Source organism: Colias eurytheme, chromosome 27, assembly GCF_061535395.1.
Source record: "Colias eurytheme isolate Ceu_HAF_F1 chromosome 27, ilColEury1 Martin Lab GWU primary, whole genome shotgun sequence".
Taxonomy (NCBI): domain Eukaryota; kingdom Metazoa; phylum Arthropoda; class Insecta; order Lepidoptera; family Pieridae; genus Colias; species Colias eurytheme.
In genome coordinates, this window is record NC_143006.1 from 6,655,706 (window position 1) to 6,678,742 (window position 23,037).

A 23,037-nucleotide genomic window follows, 5' to 3' on the forward strand; every position below is an offset into this window, starting at 1 on the left:
TGGTTACGATAGGTTATACTTGGTGTAGAAAACGTTTTGTTGGAACAATTATTATTTTTAAAGACGGATGAAAAGTTATTAGCGAATAGATTGGCAATATCAACACCATTTTCTGCATATTTTTCACCGAGGTACATGCGAGAAGGTAATGAACATTCATTCCGACGCTTTGCGTTTATATATTTCCAAAAATGTTGAGGATTCTTATTGATACCGTCTTCCATATTTTGCTTATAACTGTTTAAACATTTTTGGTGTAATTTATGACAACGATCCCTCAAAATGTCAAACTCAAGTTTATCGCGAGGATTTTTGAATTTACGAAATTTAATACGCAGCCGTTCTTTTTCTCTCAAGAGTCTAATGAGTGAATAGTTGTACTAGGGTGGGTATTTACCTTTTGTAGGATTACGTTTAGGCACGAATTTACGTATAGCGTCGAATAATATATCATAAAATTTCAAAACCATTTCGTCTACATTATTGCACGCCTCGAGAACAGATGAAAAATTTATTAATTTTAAATAATTTATAATTTCTGAATAATTAGCCTTATGAAAATTAAATTCACAGCGGTTTTGACTACGCAAATATTTCGATTTAGCATTTGTAATTTCAATAAGCAGTTGGGGGTGATATGTATCCAATTTACTTAAAATGTCTAAAGGTTGCGATACGTGTACATTATTTAAATTAGTTAGGACAAGATCAAGAATTCTGCCGTCTTTATTTACAATATTATTGTACTGATTTAAAGGTTACCTATCTTAATCTCGAATTTTAATATTCCGAATATCATAATCCAGAAAACGTTTGGACATTTTTTCATAACCCCGAATTTTAAAATTTCGAAGTTTTGTTTGCCATATAATCGCAACTCCAAATTTCATTTGCCCATTTCTTTATTTGTACGACGTTTTACAATCCAGACGAATGAGTTCCAGACATACGAAATCTAAATGCACAAAATCCAGATGACCGTAATCCATATGCACGAAAGCCAGATTTTTAAAACACAAATTTTTGAAATACAGTTAATTGATATCCAGACAAACAATGTCCAGATTTTTGAAATTCAAAAAAACGATATCCAGCAAAACGTAATCCTTCCAGGGGGACGCAACACGAACCTAACCTAACCTACTGAGTCGAATTTGATACTTAAACCTTTCTGTAATGGGCAAGTAAAACAATAGCGAGTCGGTCCTGGCACTCGCCGGCCGCTGCCGCGGCACGCTCGCTTCGCTCGCTCGGCTCGTGCATGGAGGGTCACAGTTCAAACCTAACCTAACCTACTGAGTCGAATTTGATACTTAAACCTTTCTGTAATGGGCAAGTAAAACAATAGCTAGTCGGTTCTGGTACTCGCCGGCCGCTGCCGCGGCACGCTCGCTTCGCTCGCTCGGCTCGTGCATGGGGGGTCACAGTTCAAACCTAACCTAACCTACTGAGTCGAATTTGATACTTAAACCTTTCTGTAATGGGCAAGTAAAACAATAGCGAGTCGGTTCTCGCGTGGGGGTCGTAGTTCAAACCTAACCTACTGAGTCGACTTTGACACTAAAACCGGTCTGTAATGGACAAGTAAAACAATAAATTTACTTACTGACAATGTTTATTTTCAGTCGATAGTAAAGGTATAATCACGATTGTATGGAAATCAAATAAAAAGATTATGAAAATCTGGCAATAGTTTATCTGTTATACGATTATATGGTAACCAAATAAAAATATTATGAAAATTTGGCAATAGTTTATTTGGAAAATGGTACGATGGGAAACAAAAAAAAGTATTCTGAGAATCTGGTATAATGAGATCTGTATTATGAGAATACGGGAAACAAAAAAATACTTTTTAAAAATCTGGTTTTGGTGCATCTGGAAATTGATTCATCTGGGAAATTAAAAAAGGAATTTTAAAAATTTGTCATTCATTACATCTGTCTTTTAAAAGTTCTAACAACCGTTTTCGGGGTTTTAAGATTCGGGTAATAGAAATTCGAGTTTTTAATAGGTTACCGATTTAAATTATTCACCGCCATGAAGTCAACAAAACTGCTATCCAAAATACTATGGTAGTTAGATGGTTTGCAGAATACATCATCATTGTCCTTAATCCATTTAATTGAACCAAGATTAAAGTCACCTAATATGAGAATGTCATCAACATTATTCACAACAACATCATTTAAATTATCTAAAAATTTGTTGAGGGTTGATAGACTAACAGGTGGTGGTAAATACACGGAACATATAGCAAGTTTTTTACTTATTTTGTGACCCTGATTCGAGTCATTACTAACATCAACCACAACCCACAAATCCTCTAAGGCACAGTTCTTGACCTCCCAATTACAAACGCGATAAGATTTAAATTTATTAGAAATGGCAATCATAACACCTCCTCCGTCCGTTTTATTACTATAGCTATTTTCGAAGGGGTCACGATCATTACGGTAAACATTATATCTATTGTCAATGAATTCACCATTACTTATTTTAGAGTTAAGCCACGTTTCTGTAAAAACAATAATATCATACGAGCAAAGTAAAATATTATTAAACACATTATTCGTTTTTGTCCGTATACCTCTCACATTTTGATAATAAATATCAAGCATGGTCAACATTAAATTACTACATCACTCATATCGGTATCTGGTCGCAATTTATTCTAAAGACTGGAGTGCATCGTAATTTCGTACGGTCAAAACCGGACCAAACTCATTCTTACGAACAAAGATTTTAGCATTTCTGACCCAGACAAATTTAAATCCTCGTTCTTTTGCCTTGAGACGAGTGGCAGCATGGAGTTGCTTATTTGCAGAAGTCAAATGCTCGGAGACAAATACAGGCGATCTTCGGCCGCCGATTCCTAAATGATGTGACGAAAGTTTATCCTCAGGGTTGTTTTTATTATATTTAGCAACAGCGGCCAAGATTGTGTCGCGAATACGAGTACTTCGTAATTTTACAATAATCGATCGTGGACGGATGCTCTCCTTGTTAAATTTAGCAACTCTCGTAACATGCTGAACGTCACTTTCTTCAAGAGGAGCGCCTATAGTCTTCGAAAGCTGAATTATTGTATTAGACAATATTTCACCTTTATTTTCAGGAACTCCGTTAATCTCAAGGTTGTTCTCGCGGAGTTGTTGTTCAATTATGTGCAACCTAGATTCAAGATCCAAAACTGTCGATTTTAATTTTCCGTTTTCTGTTTTGAGTTCATCCACTATGTTATTCCGTTCTTCTAAGGAAGTCTTTAACGTTTCAAATTGAGTATTAAAAAAGCTCAGCGAATCATTAAAGCAGGATATTTCTTGATGTATATTTTTGAGTTGCTCTGATATAAGCTCCTTAATAGTATTCCGGAGACTTTTAGCTAATTCGTCTTTCAAAATATCCCTCAAGTTGGCAATCGTGACGGGCTCATTACAATCTCCCTCAGAAACAATAGTGTTAACGTGTTGGCTGCGCATACGCGTGTTAACATACGCATCACATAGATTGTCCTGTGTAGCCGTTTCGTTGCTCATAGAATCACTTTTCGTGCTTCTGAGAGGAGTATTACTATTATCGAGCTTCGGCTGTTTACAGATGCATTCTTGACATTTCCATTTATTTTTCTCATCAAGATTCATACTATTATGGAAGACTTTTGATGAAATATTCGCACAGTAAAGATCATATTTTTTCTTACATAATGAACAAGTTAGGTATTCTCTATTTGTAATTGCGTTACAACAACCGGTGCACTTGCCTCTTGCTGATGACATTATCAATTATTAGTATAAATAATAGTAAAAATAATGAGCCAGTAATAAGTAATAATTAATTTGATAGACACGGCCGTGCGCAAAGCGTTAAAGCGCTGCAGCGGTGGTAGTGCAAGCGAGTTATCTATGCGTTGAAGCGACGACGCAACGTCTTTGCCGGTAGTCGTGTGTCAAGGTCACGGAGTGCAAAATAATATAGTTTCTTAATTACTCACGAGTACAAAGTTGCTTCGCCTTTATTTTATAACAACTTTTTCTGCTTAAATTACTCTTCCAAACAATGTGTAACACGTATCAAAATAGTGATTGTGATGGTGACAATTTAAAAAATAATACGGAGAACAAAACAGTACGTAATATCTATTTGACAGGTACTTGAAGTAGGTGAAGTAGGTGAACTATTATAAATACTTTGTAAGTTTGTAATTTGATGAAAACTCAATGTACAGTTTTGCGGTAAATAAATAAATAAATATTTCAGGACCATTTTCACACACGGCACGATCTGATCCCATACTAAGCTTTCGCTTGTGTTATGGAAACCAGATGGCTGATAAACATACTTATATCATATTAAATAAATACGTACTTATATAGATAATTAACACCCAGACACAGAGCAAACATCTATGTTCATAACACAAATATTTGCCCCGGATGGGAATCGAACCCACGACATCTGGCTTTGAAGGAAGGGGCCACTACCAACCAAGCCAACCGGTCAGTCAAAAAGAAAAATATTATATATATTTTATAAATATTCAAAAAGAACATCTCATTGACCTACTACTAATCACAATCAATAAATGTCCGAAACAAAACTATGCCTACGCGTGTATTAAGCAGAGTTTTCAAATGATCCCATGCAATAGAGTTTAAATATTACTGCAACGAAATAAGGTTCTTATTTAGACGAATATTTTATACAACGACGAATGAATTTTGAGAATATTAATTTAGAAGATCAAAAGTATTAGTAAGATAATATTCATGATTTTGATTTCAAAATGATTGAAAAAGAGCGTGTGTACCGAACTCACGTGACAGAAGTAAAACTTTGGCAAGATTCAATGATTCCAAAATCGTCGCCTATGACGTGATGGTATTGCCATGACGCGGCCTCGAAATATTACTCTCAACGCGCTTAAAGAAGTTTCACTTCAATAAATAAATATGTAGGTACAAAAAATTTCCTAGAATTGGGTTTTAAAAAATATATAATTGCTCTATTTCAGAACCGGTAGCCGATTATGTAAAAGCTACAGTGGAAACTGTAATTAAAATACATGAAAACAAACCGTTTGGAGATGTTTTGGCGTTTCTGACGTCACAGGTAAGTTCTAACTTGGATAACTCAGTTACATTAAGTTATTATGAAGATAAAACTGATATATGTATAATGTATATTACCTATCATTTTGTTTCTATCATTGTGCAGTTCTAACAAAACATAATAATGCATTATTTTATGCCCGTCGTTACAAGGTTACGTTGTTTAATTGTCAATTTACTAACTACATGTTAAAAACGGCTCAAATCATTCTTAAATGTTGCTTAAATATTTTCTTATATGCGACTCCAATCAGCCAAATATACCTTATAACATACCGATAGAGATGATACTATCAAGCAATATTTGATTTTATATTTATTTTTTGTTCTTTTTTCTGTATTCTAATAGATCAATTTGTTTCAGGAAGAAATCCTCTCAGCCCTAGAAACATTACAAATATACGCCGAGGAAAATAATGAAAAGAATAAATATAGAAAAATATTTCCTAGCGGCATGCAAGCAGCGAATCTATTAATTTTGCCAATGTACGGCAGTTTGCCTTTACACAAGCAAATAAAGGTTTTCCAAATGGCCGACAGGAATGTGAGGAAAGTTATTTTAGCTACTAATATAGCGGAAACGAGTGTGACCATTCCGGGGGTTGTTTATGGTGAGTGGACAGATAGACAAATTGTTTATATATTTTTGTTGTTATTGAAATGAAGTATTTTAAGGAAACTATTTTGTTTGAAGATGTGGTTTATCCACAGAAAATGTATTGTCATTGATAACTCTTTATCATTATAAGCAATTTTGAACATCAACTGAAAACTTTTTTTAGATCTCTCTAAAGCTTTTGACACCGTCTCTATCTATATTTTTCTATCTAAATTTGATTTACTAGCGTAATTCGAGGCTCTGTGCTAGATATATTTAGCAGTTACCTTTCTGACCGTACACAATTCGTCGTAATTCATAATATTATAAGTGAATATGTATTGGTTTCATTCGGCGTACCACAGGGTCACGTTTTAGGACCTACCCTGTTTCTAATGTACATTAATGATTTGTGGAATTTGTCTTTTAAAAATTGTAAGATAATTTCGTAAGTCTAGGTAATACTGTCCTGTTTTGTCTAAACTTGAGAAGAGGATTTCCGTTTAAAATGCGTCTATAACGTTTTTGCATAGTATTGCACGCCTCATAAGCGAAGCGTTGAGGTGGGTACTACTGTCACTTCGCGCAAAACATCTGATTTTTCAAACTTAAAATGTCTTTATGTATCATACATTGCACTTGTAAGATAATACATACACACACATATTAAGAAAAAACACTATTTTTAACGTTCATGATATTTTTGATGTCATTTTTGTTATTTAAACTAGTTAAAAAACAGTTTAAAAAAGTTCTTTCTTGGACGTCCGTGTGTCTGTATGTGCGGATCCTTTTTCTTGTTAACACGATAGCGACCGAAATACTTTACTAATCGAGTCTTTTTTTTTCTTTTACGCTTGAGTATGCTCAGGAATAGAACCCTTTCATTTTTCAGGGTCTGATTCGATGTGGTTTAATTGTTATTAAATAAACAAAAATAATAATTAATAAATATTTATTAAAAAAAAATTATGAGGCGTGCACTTTTGGATTTTCCAAATTATTTTACTTTTACTACTTACGAGCCAGCCCGCGCCGGCCGCGCCGCCGCACGCCGCCCCACAGCGCGGGCCGCGCGTCCGCGCTGTGGGGCGGCGTGGCGTGCGTCCAAAAGTGCACGCCTCATAATTTTTTTTTAATAAATATTTATTAATTATTATTTTTAACTGCTATTACTGCTGTTTTTTTTACTACTTATATTATTGTAGTTTCTTTTGCTACAACTCTACCCTTTAGTCCAATTAGTATTGATTTATTCATTTTTAATGATTTCAACTTCGTTTCTTTTTGACGCTTTGTAAAAAGTTTGAAAAACTTGCATCTAGAAGTTTTTTATTGATTTCTACTAATATCTACTCAGTAGAATTCGATAAAAACGGTTTGATGCAAGTTTTTCAAATTTTTACAACGTGTGTGAATCTTACGAAGGAAATCATTAAAAATCAATAAATATCTATTTGAACTAATGAGCCACTACACACAGGCTATATAAAATTGTATAAATATAATAACTAAATTCTGATGACTGACCGGTTGGCTTGGTTGGTAGTGGCCCTGCCTTCCAAGCCAGAGGTCGTGGGTTCGATTCCCACCCAGGGCAAATATTTGTGTGATGAATATAGATGTTTGCTCTGTGTCTGGGTGGTAATTATCTATTTAAGTATTTATTTAAAATTATACATATATTATGTATGTTTATCAGCCATCTGGTTTCCATAACACAAGCGAAAGCGTAGTATGGGATCATATCGTGCCGTGTGTGAAAATTGTCCTGGAATATTAATTTATTTATTGAAGTGAAAACTTCTTTAGCGGCGTTGGGTATAAAATCTTAAACTCTCGTCAGGACACGTGGCCTGATCGAAAAAGCGTAAGACGGATGGATATCAAACATGCTCAACGTTAATAATCAAGTTTTCACTTCTGCCGGTACTTCCGGAGTGCAACCCGTCTTTTTTTTTATTTATTCTCCCCCCAGTGGTGGACAGCGGCTACCACAAGCTGCCGAGCTACTCGCCCACACTGCGCGTGGAGTGTGTGTGTGTATGTAGCGTGTGTGGGCACCGCGCGCGGCAGCGGGCCGGCCGTGCGGGGCGGGACAGACCCGGCGAGTGTTACAGGTATAGTGATGCTGGGCAGGCCGAAATCGACCCGCCGAGTGTTACAGGTATAGTGATGCTGGGCAGGCCGAAATCGACCCGCCGAGTGCTACAGGCATAGTGATGCTGGGCAGGCCGAAATTTGACCGCCGAGTGCTACAGATATAGGGACAACAACAACAACAACAACATATTATATCTTCTTCTTCTTTATATATAAAAATGAATCGCAAAATGTGTTGGTAAGCGCATAACTCGAGAACGGCTGAACCGATTTCGATAATTCTTTTTTTATTATATTCCTTGAAGTACGAGGATGGTTTTAATGTAGAGAAAATGTAAATATGTACCACGGGCGAAGCCGGGGCGGACCGCTAGTCTATAATAAAAATTACATATCTATTATCTATAATAATAATGACCGATACGAATATTTTCAATATTTGATTTAACTAATAAACCATTCTAAACATAATAAACAATTTCTGATGTAAAGAACTGACGGCGTCACTACAATGATGATTAAAATATACATGAAAATTTTATAAAATTTTCATGTGTCCATACTTTTTTTTATATTTTATAATATATTATATCTTATATATAAAATTCTCGTGTCACAATGTTAGTCTGCATACTCCTCCGAAACGGGTGGACCGATTCTCATGAAATTTTCTGTGCATATCGGGTAAGTCTGAGAATCGGCCAACATCTATTTTTCATATGTACCACGGGCGAAGCCGGGGCGGACCGCTAGTAATATTATAAATGCAAAAGTAACTCTGTCTGTCTGTCTCTTACTCAATCACGCCTAAACTACTGAACCAATTTTCATGAAATTTGGTATGGAGATATTTTGATACCCGAGAAAGGACATAGGCTACTTTTTATCCCGGGAAAATGACGCAATCCCGGAAATCCCACGGGAACGGGAACTATACGGGTTTTTCTTTGACTGCGCGGGCGAAGCCGCGGGTGAAAACCTAGTAATTTAATATATTTAATTACAGATTATACACGGAAGAGGAATTTGAGAAATTACCTCAAAGCGTTCCGCCAGAGATTTGTAGGAGCGACTTGAGTTCTGTGCTTTTGCAGTTGAAAGCTTTGGGAATACATAATTTATTAAGGTAATAATAATTAATTAATTTGAACTATCTATACTTATCTTATAAAGCTGTACAGTTTGTTGGTTTGAACGCGCTAATCTCGGAAACTACTGGTCCGATTTGAAATATTGTTTCAACTTTAGATAGTGCATTTATCGATGAAAGCTCATATATCATAATGCTAAGACCAATACGAGCGGGTAAAACCGCGGGGCATAGCTAGTACGTCGTATCAGTGTTGGTGATTACGATTAAGATTATTATCGTTTATCATTTTTTTATTTTCAAAATTTAATATAATGTTACCAATAACGTTAGATATCCTTGTGTTAGACGTAACTTTTGATTTAATATTTTTGTGGATGAGTAGTTGTCAATATAATTGTCACTGTTTCCTGTCCGAACATGCTTAGCTGTCGAATACTATAAATTGCCGCGTTCCTTTGACTCGTGGCGCATTCGGACGTTGTTTATACGACGTTCGACCCAACTACCCTCACTTTGGTAATATTCGTTGACTTGCTGCATTTTGTTATCAACTACCTACATCAATTAGGTAGCTGTGTAGAATCGCTGTATATTCTAATTACATTCAAACTAATATTTAACCCGGCCGTCTCTCGCTTTTTATTTCTTATACTTGCATATAAGAATTTTTATTCATTTAGTTTGAAAGATTCTTCCAATTTTTTTTCCGTAATCGATTTAAACGTTTCTTCTTTCTATCTATGTAACAAATATAAACTTTACTTTGGTAAAGTAAAGTATGCACACAAAATGTCATGAGAATCGGTCAAGCTGTTTCGTATGAGTACACGAGAATTGTATACATTAGATTTTATTGTCTTCTAGATGCATACTAGCTGTGACCTGCGGTTTCACATGTTATTTATTTATTTATTTATTTCATTAAGGATCACCAACATGACATACACTGATACATAGATAAAAGCATTAAAGTAATAACAATCGTAGACATAGTGCTGTCACAATTATAGGCAACCACCACTAACAATTAATATAACATTAAATCAAAGACACACAGTCTGCAGCTAGCTGCAGATTAGGTAAAAAGTATACATATATACATAATACATAAATCCAATTTTGACGGCAAAATAATCAATTAATGTTAAAAATGTTATTGCCTATGCTTTCCTCGTTAGATGGGCTATCTAACATCGAAAGTTTCAAATCGGACCAGTAGTTCTTGAGAATAGCGCGTACAAACAAACAAATTCTTCAGCTTTTAGTATATATGTATTATAATTATAATTTATTATTCCAGATTCACATTCCCCACACCACCCCCCGCAAAAAGTCTATTATCCGCTTTAGAACAATTATACGCGTTGAAAGCAATCGATAAAACCGGTAATTTGACACAAGAAGGGAACAAAATGGCGGAGTTGCCGCTCAAACCGATGTATGGGAAAATGCTGTGTGAGAGCGGTATGTTTGTGATATTTAGTTTTTTATATCATTCAAATGTCTATATCTATACTAATATTATGAAGAGGAAAGGTTTGTAATTATGTATGTATGTATGTTACGGTTTTCATGCATAAACTACTGGACCGATTTCAAAAATTCTTTCACCATTAGAAAGCTGCATTTTCACTGAGCAACATAGGTTATAAAGCATTTTCAAAAAAATTAGAGATCCTTACCAAAAATGTAATAATGTAACCCAACGTGTAAAAAATTCTGTCATCACCGCTATATAATAATATATCCCTATTTCCCTTGGTCACGGCATCACGCGTGAACGACTGGACCGATTTCGATAATTCTAATTTTTTATGTGTACGTTATTTTCACGGGAGGGATTTTTTGAAAGAAAATCTCAAGAAATTTGGGCGTAAAAATTAAGTGAATGCGAAAATGTAACGGCTATTTAAACTTCACGCGATATGACAATTCGCGCGAAAACAAGACACACCAACGTTAGTTACACCATTTATAACTGAAGAACGGCTGAACTATATTTAGCTGAAAATTGGTGGGAGAGATAGCTTAGAACCAGGAGAAGGATTATCACAAAAAATTGAAAAATAAATACAATGGCTTAACTTTTTAAGCTATTACATAGCTTCTATCGCGGGCCTTGAGCGCGGGGACCGAATCCAGAAATTGCGTAACGAAAAAACCTCACGCTCCCCACGGGGACGGGCGCGGAGGTGTGGCTTGAAGGCATAGCATGCAATAGCTTTACCGCGGCAGTCCCCGAGTGCCACACGTCTTTTTTGTTTTTCTATAATATTATGTTGTCGTGAAACAACAAAAGAGTTATTTAAATACCGGTCAAGCGTGTGTCGGTATGTTTGGTGAGAGATTTGCACGTGATGGTATAAATATATTCCCAGTTATAAATTATAAAACTTTTATTCTTTTCCCTATGAATGTTACTGTATTTAAAATCCTATATCCAAAGTCTGTTTCTGTGATAAAATTTATCAAAATCTGCTTAGCCATTTTGGCTTTAACTTTAAATATAGACATGATTTAGTATTATTCTTATTTTAATTTATTTATAATTTCAATTTCCAGGCGAATACGGGTGTGTCGATGAAATTCTATCAATAGTGTCTATGCTACAAATGGATAGTGTTTTCATAAAACAGTACACCGGCAAAGCGTGTGCCGCCGCTAGAATGTCCAGGAGGAATAATTTCGAGGTAAGTCTATTATTAGATTTAGAAAATCACATCGGAATTGGTTTAGCCGTTTTGATAGTATAAAAATATATGGAGGCAAAGAAAAATATTGCATAATACGCAGCTATAAACGATTTTTAAAGCTACTGTCTACTTATTGTTTATGTCTGCTTATTGTTATTTATTGCATATCTTGCTTACTGATTTGAATGTCTTTTTCATGACTAAATAAGACATTTTTTCGTAATTAATAATTATTTAAACGAATGTATTAACCCAATCATTAAGATATTATGTATATAATAAAAAATGTATGATTTTTAATGAAGTACCTACTACCTAGCTATCATTTTTTTGTAATTTGAATATTTAGTCAAAACAATCAAAAAATATTTTACTGTTATTTACTGTTGAAATTTATTTTTCAGGTAGCGGAAGGTGACATAATAATGTATTTAAATATATTCGATTCCTATAATAAATTGAAGAATTCATATAACGACGAGAAAATTTCGAAAAAAGCGTGCAAAGACTGGTGCCAAAGGATGTATATTAATTATAGAGTTATGGAAAAGGTATATATTATAAATTGTTCTAGTTTTTATATTATAAACTAGCTGTGCTCCGCGGTTTCACCCGCTTAGCTCTGCTCATGTTGGTCTTAGCATGATGATATATTATAGCCTATAGCTTGCCTCGATAAACGGGTTATCTAACACCGAAAGAATTTTTCAAATCGGACCAGTAGTTCCTGAGATTAGCGCGTTCAAACAAACAAACAAACTCTTCAGCTTTATATATCTATCTATGCAAGACTGGGGTCTTGGGGTTTCAAAGAAAACCATCTAAAGGTTCTTTAAATTATATTTGATAATAATTATGTATAATGAATCGTACAAAATAACAGAAGCCAATAGCACGCTTATTGTAGGCGTGTGTCCCGTACGACGCTCGAGGTAGCAGAGAGCGAGCTCGGCTCTGAGGGGCGGGGACTTGGTGCCGGCCCTGCGTCGCTGTCGCTAGGCATCCGCCTAGACAACTAATATTATAAAGCTGAAGAGTTTGTTTGTTTGTTTGAACGCGCTAATCTCGGGAACTACTGGTCCGATTTAAAAAAATCTTTCGGTGTTAGATAGCCCATCTATATATATCATTACGCTAAGACCAACAGGAGCGGAGCCACGCGGGTGAAACCGCGGAGTGCAGCCAGTGTAAAATAACTATGGTATTCAATAATTTTTACAGGCATGTGAAATAAGGAGTAGTTTAGAAAAACTTATAAAAGGCAAATTTAATATTGAGAATAAAGTTTTCGAAGGACCGGATTTAGGTTCAGGTAAATATTTTTTTGTTTATTTAATAATGATCTTAATCTTGTAAAGAGCTTACTATAGTCTATAGAAATGATCCTATGAAGTAAGGTTTTATATTTTTATTATAATGATAAATGTATGAATTATAGTAGAGCCATTTTAATAGGCAACATTTGACAGTTCAACAAAATTCAACAACGTAACCTATACTAGTAACGACGACATAGAATAACATGTTATTTCGTTTTGTTAGAACTGCACATTTGCTTAACTTTTTTCAATTACGATTACATATTTATAATAATAATGACCGATACAAGTAATTTTAGGATTTGATTTTACTGATAAACCATTCTAAACATAATAAACAATTTCTGATCTAAATAACTGACGTTGATACAATTTTGTGTCAATAAACCTTTTTTCTTTTTAAATACCAGAGACGTTACTCTAAAAATCGAAATCTGACATCTAGAATCGAATGCATTGATTACTTGTGAATAAAAATCATCATAAATTATTGACATATTGTGTTTCAAGTTCGATTGACAAATGTTTCAAGTCCGTATCGATTAATTCACTTTAATCGATGTTTTTAAGCAGGTTACCTCTCTTCGAAGATAAAATTGATAGACGTCAAATGTTGCCTATTAAATTGGCTTGACTATAGTGGTATTATAGAGATGAATTCAGAAAACAAATAGTGTTTGTCTTGTAACACGTTTTATACGTTTTTTTTCCTACATTTTATTGTATTGTTTCGTTCGATGTTTTTGAGTTTTTTAATAATATATTTGCTATACTCTTCAATATTATGCTAGCTATATCTATTTTTAATCTATATATATAAAAATGAAACCCGTTTCGCGTTGTCACGGCATCACGCGTGAACGGCTGAACCGATTTCGATAATTCTTTTTTTATTATATTCCTTGAAGTACGAGGATGGTTCTTATGTAGAGAAAACGTAAATAAGTACCACGGGTGAAGCCGGGGCGGACCGCTAGTTGTTACATAAAATTTTCCTTTTTTCATACATTTTTTGTTATTTTTCCAGGAAAATGCATACGAATAATGAAATGTATTTTAACCGGTTTATTCCCGCAAGCGGCTTGTCTAACTTCAACGGGAGAATATAAAAGTATTTTTGGAGCAAAACTGTATATAAGTGAAAATAGCTGTTTATATAGAGTTCAACAACCTACTTGGTGAGTTTGGTGTTTTTAAATAAAATAAAATTACCTTTATTGAATTTTTGAGTACATTAATGGACAACTAAGATCCGTTACGCACCGACCGCCTCCTTGGTACAGTGGTTAACGCGTGAGCGTAGAACCTGGGTTCGATTCCCGGTGGAAACGAAGAAAAAAAATGTCTCGGTCTGGCAGGACAAAGAAGTCTGATCACCTACTTGTCCCTAAAGGAAATCGATCAGTGAAACAGATGTATCTGCCCCTTACCCCACTTGGGGACATGGGACTTCACTTTTTCACAAGATCCGTTACGCAAAGGAAAAAATAAATACAAAGTTGAATTTGATATTTTTGGTTTTATGGCATTCAAATGCTTTATAAATATAAATTTATAAAGAATAGAAAAAAATCGATCACGAGGCGGGACTCGGTCCCTTAGACACATAAAACTGAAAGAATAGAATAAATTCATTAAAAAGTATTTAAAATCTATATTTTTTCAGGGTGGTGTTCGCGAGTGTTCAAAGTGTTGGAGATAAAATAAATATGCGAGATTTAATGGTGATACAAAAAGAATGGCTGTTAGAAATCGCTCCACATTATTATACGGAAGTTTAATAAATTATTTCAATATATATTTGGTTTTTATTTATTTCCTTATAATGTATGGTAAAATTTTAAAATTTAACTTTTTACGTTGTTGTATACGTAATAAATTATGATTATTGTCAGACAATATTTTGAAAATAAAGAAAATTAATATGAATATAGGTTAAAGTACCCTTACCATGAAAATAAAAATAACAGATATTATAAAATATATGAATTAACTAGCTTTTTGTCTGTGTCTTAAATCTCGTAAATACACTAAAATTATGCAATTACCATCATATCACATGTAAAATTAGACACCGAAAATTCTTCAAGAAATTCTTATCAAAAACTATAATATGAAAATAAAGAACTTTGGACAAAAGATAACTGTCGTTAAACATACAATTTGTTTAAAAAATGTCGTTGGCATCGAACCTTAGACCTCTTTCCAGTAATTTTCTGAGCTAAGCCTTACATTGATAATAATTTAAAATTACGTAATGATTTATCAAAAGTCAAAACTTTGGCATTCTTACAGAAGACAATTATAGCTGAATGTGTGTTTTCAAAATAAGGATATACTTATATAAAATTTAGTTTATTAATGAAGAATGTTACTAGGTATGCCAAATCCCTTGAAATTGTGTCTCAGTAAAGCCTGTATGTATACAAATACACTAGTTTTTGTCGTAGTCAAAAATACCAAGTAGTTTTGATTTTATACGCATTCAAAGTTTCGAAAAATATCGAGTCCGCTTGTGACGTCACGTCACAACGCACCGCGCGGCCGCGTCCCCGCGCGGTGTGTATAAAGCAAAATTACCAATCTTCTATTGGATGATACGTGTAATATTCAAGACCAAATCTAAAAAATAAAATATATATCAAACTAGATGATATGTTCAACGATTCTGTTTAATCAAAAACATAAAATATTAAAATTTACTCGATAAAAAAAAATTACCAAGTTAGCTCTAATTTCCACACTTTTACGTTTTCTACTTGACATGGTAATACTTATTATGATTTTTTTTCATAAACAATTATATTAAAACATTTGCAAGATATTTGTCAGATCATTTTGTGTAATTATCTACTTTTAGTTTTGGTTTTATTTTTGGCACTCTTTTTTTCTCAAGATAAACGTTTGGTTTTGTCACGATAAAAGTGGTTTATCGCAGATAAAACCAAAACTAAAAGTAATTACTAAACAGTCCAATAATAGTAATTATTATTCGTTTAATAAAATAACAGTCATGCCAAAGTTTCATCTTTATTTAATAGTTTCTCAAAATATTCTATACGATTGCGTTTTTGCACTGCTGATCTCTGAGGTTTATCTTCATTTTCCTGTTGACATTTGAATTTGTGTGGAACTATACCCTGTTTTTGTTTAATTCTTCCCCCGACCAACTTATATTTTAGTATAGTTCTCCATATCATTCTCAACTTAAAACAAGAAAAAATCTTACTAGCCATCTACCTATACTTAGCCCATACGAGCAGAGCAGAAGCACAGTCTAGTATAGATTAAAACTTGTATAGAAAACAAAGGATAACGCAAAACAGCTGCAATGTTCTCAAAATATTATAATATGTAGCTTACTTCCTTTGCAACTATAAAAAACAACTTATCCGGCGAATTGGTAGTTGTATTTTTACATTTAGGAACAACACATGATTTTCTGGTATTTGGATTGGACATTTTTAAAAGTATTTAATTATAATTTCGACGGCACGGGCGCGCGATCGCTAGCGGACTGAGTGAGCCAGATTGAGCGTGTTGTGGTGTGACGTCACACCATCACCGGGCGTTTACAACTTGTTTTACTTCTAAATCGGAAAATAATTGACGTATCGAAGTAATTTTTTCACTAGTATTATTTATTTTTGACAGAGAATATGGAGTGCTAATAATCAAAATTAGTGAACATTCTCCATTGTCGAAATGAAAACTATCACTTACTATTTCGTATAAAAACGTTTCACCTCTTAAAATTATTATAATTCTACACATTTGCCCTATTTTTATTTCTTACTAGCGGTCCGCCCCGGCTTCGCCCGTGGTACAAAAAACACATCTTTTCTCTACATAAAAACCATCCTCGTACTTCAAGGAATATAATAAAAAAAGAATTATCGAAATCGGTTCAGCCGTTCTCGAGTTATGCGCTTACCAACACATTTTGCGATTCATTTTTATATATATAAAGATTAAAAATGGCTGAAAACATGGCTGATTTTAAAATACTATCATAGAAGTAGGCCTACCGCCTATGTCATGCCATACTTTTCCGGTGTGACTTACAGCCCGCCATACCGACGCGAATGTGTTGATTTAAAAAAAAAACAATTCAACCATTTGTACCAGGCTAACTTTTGCACAGGTAACCATCGTCGTGCAGCCATTTACGAAAATCGCCATGCCATACTTTTCGGACGATTCCAAATGGTCGAAATCAAATTTTTTTTTTCGACCTAAGAACTTAATACATCTTTGTAAATAAATTTCTGGACTCTATAACTACCAAATAGCAAGTTCTCAATAAGACTGTTTTTGTTGCACCTCAGAACTTTCAAATGGATGAACCGATTTTGAAATTATTTTTGATGTGTATAGGCAAGCAAGGGCAATTTAGAGAACAGCTGAAATTGCTCCGACCGCCGTGCAACCGAGATTGTTCCAATATTGTCCCTGCGGCAGGTAGGTGAGTAGCCGGTATTAAGAGTCCATATACAAAATTGCGCTGGACGAATGCTAGTATTTTTACCGTTTGAACGCGATCATCGTGCAGTCGAGGAGCAAAGGCTGCAGCGCTCAAAGTGGAAACATTATAGGACCTTATTATCTCGTTATCGTCTACTCCACCAATTCTAATCTAGTATCGTGGGCTTCCCGACTACTACGCGCGGGAAATACGTACTTTAGTAATAATTTTGTGTCTGACGGAGCAGCGCAACACGTCCTATTCCATAAAGCGCGGAGCGCGGTCCACAGATTAGGTATTACTTGGCGCGGTCTCCCCGATATATTATATTACTCTATAGGCGGTCTGCCGTAACAGCGTTTGCGCTCCCGTATATAATCGAAAATTCTAGAGAACTTTAAATTATTCCATTACTTTCATAAATCATATAATATATATTTTTTTATTGCAAGTTTTTAAGCATAAATCTATCATTTAATGTGTATTTTTTTTTTACTCTGTCGTATGTTTTAGAAATTCGACGCCAAATACACATAAAATTTCATCAAAGTAAGGCTATTTTAACTTAGATTTTCTTTGAATTTTTGAATAAAAGTACTTAAAATTCCTCGAACACTTTTTAGGGTGTCTCAGTGTCTTTATTGTTGTATATTTTATAAGACAACTTCTTCTTTTCAATTCCGTGTTTAAACAGTAAACTACAAAGACACGAACGTCCCGCATCGAAAAAATTGAAACACGCCTCAGGTTATTGGCTATTAAACAAACTGGACAATGAAAACCAATAAATTGTCTCGAACTGTTTTTAGATATTGAATGAATCTTTAATTTAAGATATTATAACATATTGTTACTAATTTAGTTTTTTTTAAACGAGCTCCTAAAGAATTACAGAAACAAGTCAAAATCACTTTAAAATCGATACGGACTCTTAAGCACTACACTAGCTTTGGACGAAACTAGAAAACTAGGTAAGTACTTTCATTAAAAACCGATAAAATTCGATAAAACTGAGGAAAATTTGCAAATTCAATAACAACAAGCGGTGACCACATGTTATGTTTTGTCTAGTGACTTACAGCGTGATTCATTAAGAGCAATCTATTTGGTTCTTTATTTATTTACTAGATTTCCGCCCGCGGCTTCGCCCGCGTTTGCAAAGGAAAACCCGCATAGTTCCCGTTCCCGTGGGATTTCCGGGATAAAAACTATCCTATGTGTTAATCCAAGTTACCCTCTATATGTGTGCTAAATTTCATTGTAATCGGTTCAATAGTTTTTACGTGAAAGAGTAACAAACATCCATACATCCATACATCCATACAAACTTTCGCCTATATATATTAGATTTAGCCGCAGATAATTAAAGTTCAAAGCCCAGGATGATACTAACGTGAACGATTGTTCAACAAGACTTATTTTAGAATTACTTTTGAAAAAAATTCAAGTCAAAAAAAGTCATCGTTCCTGTAGCATTTCCGGGAAAGAATAAGCCTCGTATTAACGTTTCTGAAAAGTTACAGTAAGGAACATCGTCAAATTTCAATACAATTATTATAAATTCACTTGCTCTTCTTTCTCTAATATTCGTTTCATAAAGTTGGACTTGTATAAAATATTTTTGAATTCATTTAAACGCAGGAACGTAATATGTAATTAATGTAATTCAAGAAATCACCTGTGTTTTCTTTCGAGAACATTTCTTACAGCAAACAATTAATAAATTAAATAAATCAAAATTGTCAAAAAAAAAAAAACAATAAAAAACAGTAAACAGGTAAGATATTTTATCAACGTTAGCTCAACTCAATTATCATTCACTTCCTCGTGACTTCAGCAAAAAATAGCTATAGCTGATAACGTAAATAATAGGTAACAAAAAACTTGATTAAAGTACATTTATATACTTAACCCAGATGTTACTGAAACAATTTTTGTTATCATATTAAGGTGAAATGTACATATTGTGTCCATATTGCAAAAAGTTTAACTGGAAAAATAGTATAAAAATTTTATCTATCGAGGAAATCTCGGAAAATGGTGTCCTTTTAAAAGGACGGTAGTAATATGTACTACTAAGTAGGTAGACTATGATATTAAAATGACAACATACATTTCACATATATTTATGTAGCAATATGAAAATTTTCAAAACATAATTTAGGATAAAAGGTTCCATTACATTTAGGACAATAGAAATTGGCTTTCTTGTGACATTCTATACACCGAAGCTGCTTGTCTCTGTACCTAATGATGTGATCTTTTCAATCAAATCCAGAGGTTTCACGGAATCTCTAGCACCTTTAGTCTTTACGTTCCTCATTCTTATATGTTTCGAGCAGAGCAGTTCCAACACTTCTACGAATGTGGAGATAATCATAATGGCCCCTTTTTACTTATATATTTGCCAAGAATTATGTATTGCCATATCTACTCCATGACAAGTCAAAGAAAAATACCACTTCTTGCCTCTGATAGATGTCTTGTACAAACCGATGCTCTGGTCGGATCTGTCCACCCCTCCCATTTTCTCGTACTTTTTTTACAAGTATATTTTTCTTATGTTGTTGTGAAAATCTCTTTACCGTAGACACAGGCTGAATCGTATCAGAGTTTGATGCAACAGTCACAACACTGTTATCATTCCATTTGCAAAATAAATTTCTTCTGCTCTGGTCGATTGATGCTTGAATGTACCTCGTGGTGTCTTTTTCAATTCTCAAAGGCAGCAGGCAAAGGGCATTTCACGTAGGTACTGTGCCAGTAGCCTTTATTCCTCGTACTCGAAGTTCATCAATGAGATGAATGGACGTAAAAAAGTTGTCAAAAAATAAATGGAATGCAGCTTTGCCCTATATTTGTCGCAATACATCGGCATACTGTAGTACAACGCTTGCACCCAATCCCAGAGGCTTTTGGTATTTGTTTTGATTACCAACATCATTCGATTGTCCTTGGTATGGATCACACCAAACTATGCAACCTAACCGTGTCGCTCCGACCCAAAATTCATACCCCCATCTTATCGGTTTCCCTCTTATGAATTGCTTGCATGGATGGCCGCCATAGTAGGGCACCATGGCTTCGCCGATGCTGTGATGCTCTTCAAAGAGTGCATGCGCAAAAAATTACTCTGTAGTAAAGTCCTTTCCACCTAAGATGATTTCTGTGACACATCGATTATTGACACGTGTAGAGATGTCGGTTACTGAAATCGTATCAATTGTTTCCGATAATCGATAATATTCTATATGGAAATGAAATCGATTTGAATAAAGTACCAAAATTAGTTTTTTCCACAGAACAATAAAAACAAATAGAAGTGCGATAATGTCATAATTAGTATGAAAACCAGTGTCGCCAAACCCACACATTTAAACCGATAGTTATACAGTACACTACAAGTAAACTATGCCTTTGATTGGACAGCTTAATTTGAGTAAAAACTGACTTAGGTTATAAATTCAGCATTCCAATATGTACCCTAACGCACCATGTTACGGTTTATTTTAGTATAACATCTCTAGGTATATTAGCTGTTATTGCACAGAAATTCCAAATTCGAAAAACATTCAGCTACTCCACAACAGAGGGCGTTAGTTTTCGATAGATATAACTTTGAACCTCAACACATAGAGATAAGGTTGAAATTTGTGTCACTCAACATTAATGACATTAACTTGATATTTATCTGATGCTATGCCCTGAGGGATGTCAGCCTTGTTATCGATATCGAGATATCGATAATTCACAAATAAATATTTTTTGTGTATTTTTTTTCTTTCTATTATACGAGTATAGTATAATGTGTCACATTTTGGAGTATGTTTATTACTACTAAGTACGTCTTTTTATATTATTATTATTAAATAAAAAACGGAATAGAATAGTATTAATCTATATTTACAAAATACAAACAGAAAATATGCATTATTTTAAATCTTGGAACTGCCGTAGGTTTGCTGTATCGATGGCCTTTGTTAGACTGCTTAGTGCTGTTCGGCATTCAGTTAACTCGTCACGTTGCATTTATCCATTTCTCTTTTAAATTAGCCTCTTTGGGAAATCTGTAAATAAATTGGACTAATGAAAGCTAAGGAAAAATAAAATAAAATTTAATATTTATAATGTTTGTCTTTTCTAAAGTATCGATACTGTCGATATGCGCCACAAGCATCACTAAAGCGACATTCGTTTGTTTATTGCAATAATATTCCAGAAATTCTTGTTTGCTGTTCAATCTATAATAGTACTAATTTCTTACGTATTAAGGTTCATTTTGACTAGATATTTGTATACAATTTTGACAAATTACAAGCGAAGATATAACATAAAATATTATATGTAAAATAAATAAAAATAAGACTTACCGATGGTATGAAATGCCTCCATTGCTGATATTATTTCGTCTGCTATCATTTTTGCACTCTTATACCGAACAACACGTCCTAATTAATGAATAAATACGGAAAAAAGGTTTGACAGCTGACAACCGACTCGAATATTTTTCTGCGCACAACTGAGAGCAAGTTAGGTGATCTTACCTTACAAGTGACACGTGGGCCACGCCCACATCACACTTCTATCTACTTTACTGTTCTGTGGTTTTTTCGGCATTTCGCCAACAATTAACTAAGGAAACTTAGCAAACAACAGCAACAAAAAGTCAACAATAACAATTAGTAAAAATAACAGAATACCACGTAAAGTATCAATATAAAAATGCAACTTGTATACAAGGCTGACGTACTCGTACAGACGATTGACTCGATTGACAAACGATCACAAGATGGGCGCCGATTATATGATTTTCCAACTCTATGATTTTTCAACGATCCATTTCATGTACACGAATTGCGTAGGTATTATATTTTTGTGTTATTTTATTTTATTTTTCATTATATTAAACTAAACAATACTGTTCTTGATTTATAAGCTTAAGATGTTTCATTTTTATATTTTTGGTAATAATGCCGCCATAAAATAAAAATATTATGCACTAAAATTATTTTGACTTTTTAAACATAAAATACGTAATTCGGAACACGATGAAGTGTCACAGGAATCATCCTAAATGAAAAGGACTATAGTACATATTATTACTGGCCTTTTAAAAGAACGGCAATTAAAACTGCATAAATAACACAAATAAAACGTAATCTAATAGTAGGTAATATATATTTCTGATAAATCAAATTACGTGTATTTAAAATAAATCAAGTAATTTGTTGTAATTTATTGATAATACATTTAACTTGATTTATCAATGGAAAATGGCAGAAATTCTAAAATAATTTAAAAATATAAGTACCACTGTTATAAAACGACACAACACTTTAATTTTCCAATTCCTACAACCGTGAGGTGCCAAATGAATATATTTTTTTTTTCAAAAATTAAAAAAAATCATTGTTAATAATAATTTTATTTATGGTGCGTCCTTTTACAAGAACGATAGTAACAACTGGGTTAATGTGTTTATTAGCGGTGTTCGTACTTTTCCGTTGTTATCGTGGAAGTTAATATTATATGTTATCACTGATAACTTATATGATAACTTATCAGTTATAGTCAAACCCCGAAGCTCGGGCACTCGTAGGTTGGACTGGTCAAACCAAGGTCTGGCATAATGACTTTTTCAAAGCCCAAATAAAT

At 33.9% G+C, this 23,037-nt stretch overlaps 1 protein-coding gene and 1 long non-coding RNA gene across 2 annotated transcripts in view; one reads left to right on the top strand and one right to left on the bottom strand.

The window, feature by feature from the left end:
• Nucleotides 1-14,711, top strand: part of LOC149896950 (putative ATP-dependent RNA helicase DHX35) — a 46,686-nt gene extending 31,975 nt beyond the window's left edge. Inside the window, exons 7-16 of the mRNA XM_090117323.1 lie at nucleotides 5,015-5,112; nucleotides 5,476-5,722; nucleotides 7,688-7,829; nucleotides 8,819-8,938; nucleotides 10,206-10,369; nucleotides 11,468-11,595; nucleotides 12,003-12,149; nucleotides 12,820-12,910; nucleotides 13,945-14,095; nucleotides 14,584-14,711. Of these exons, the coding sequence (XP_089973449.1) occupies nucleotides 5,015-5,112; nucleotides 5,476-5,722; nucleotides 7,688-7,829; nucleotides 8,819-8,938; nucleotides 10,206-10,369; nucleotides 11,468-11,595; nucleotides 12,003-12,149; nucleotides 12,820-12,910; nucleotides 13,945-14,095; nucleotides 14,584-14,698 (1,403 nt within the window). The 3' untranslated portion in view covers nucleotides 14,699-14,711. The remainder of the gene's footprint in view (nucleotides 1-5,014; nucleotides 5,113-5,475; nucleotides 5,723-7,687; nucleotides 7,830-8,818; nucleotides 8,939-10,205; nucleotides 10,370-11,467; nucleotides 11,596-12,002; nucleotides 12,150-12,819; nucleotides 12,911-13,944; nucleotides 14,096-14,583) is intronic.
• A 6,553-nt stretch (nucleotides 14,712-21,264) lies between these two features.
• LOC149896952 (uncharacterized) lies at nucleotides 21,265-21,988 on the bottom strand. The gene is made up of 2 exons (XR_016458290.1): nucleotides 21,753-21,988; nucleotides 21,265-21,449 (listed from the first exon to the last, which is right to left on the bottom strand). It is a non-coding gene; the product is annotated as an uncharacterized LOC149896952 (long non-coding RNA).
• Nucleotides 21,989-23,037: the final 1,049 nt, after the last annotated feature.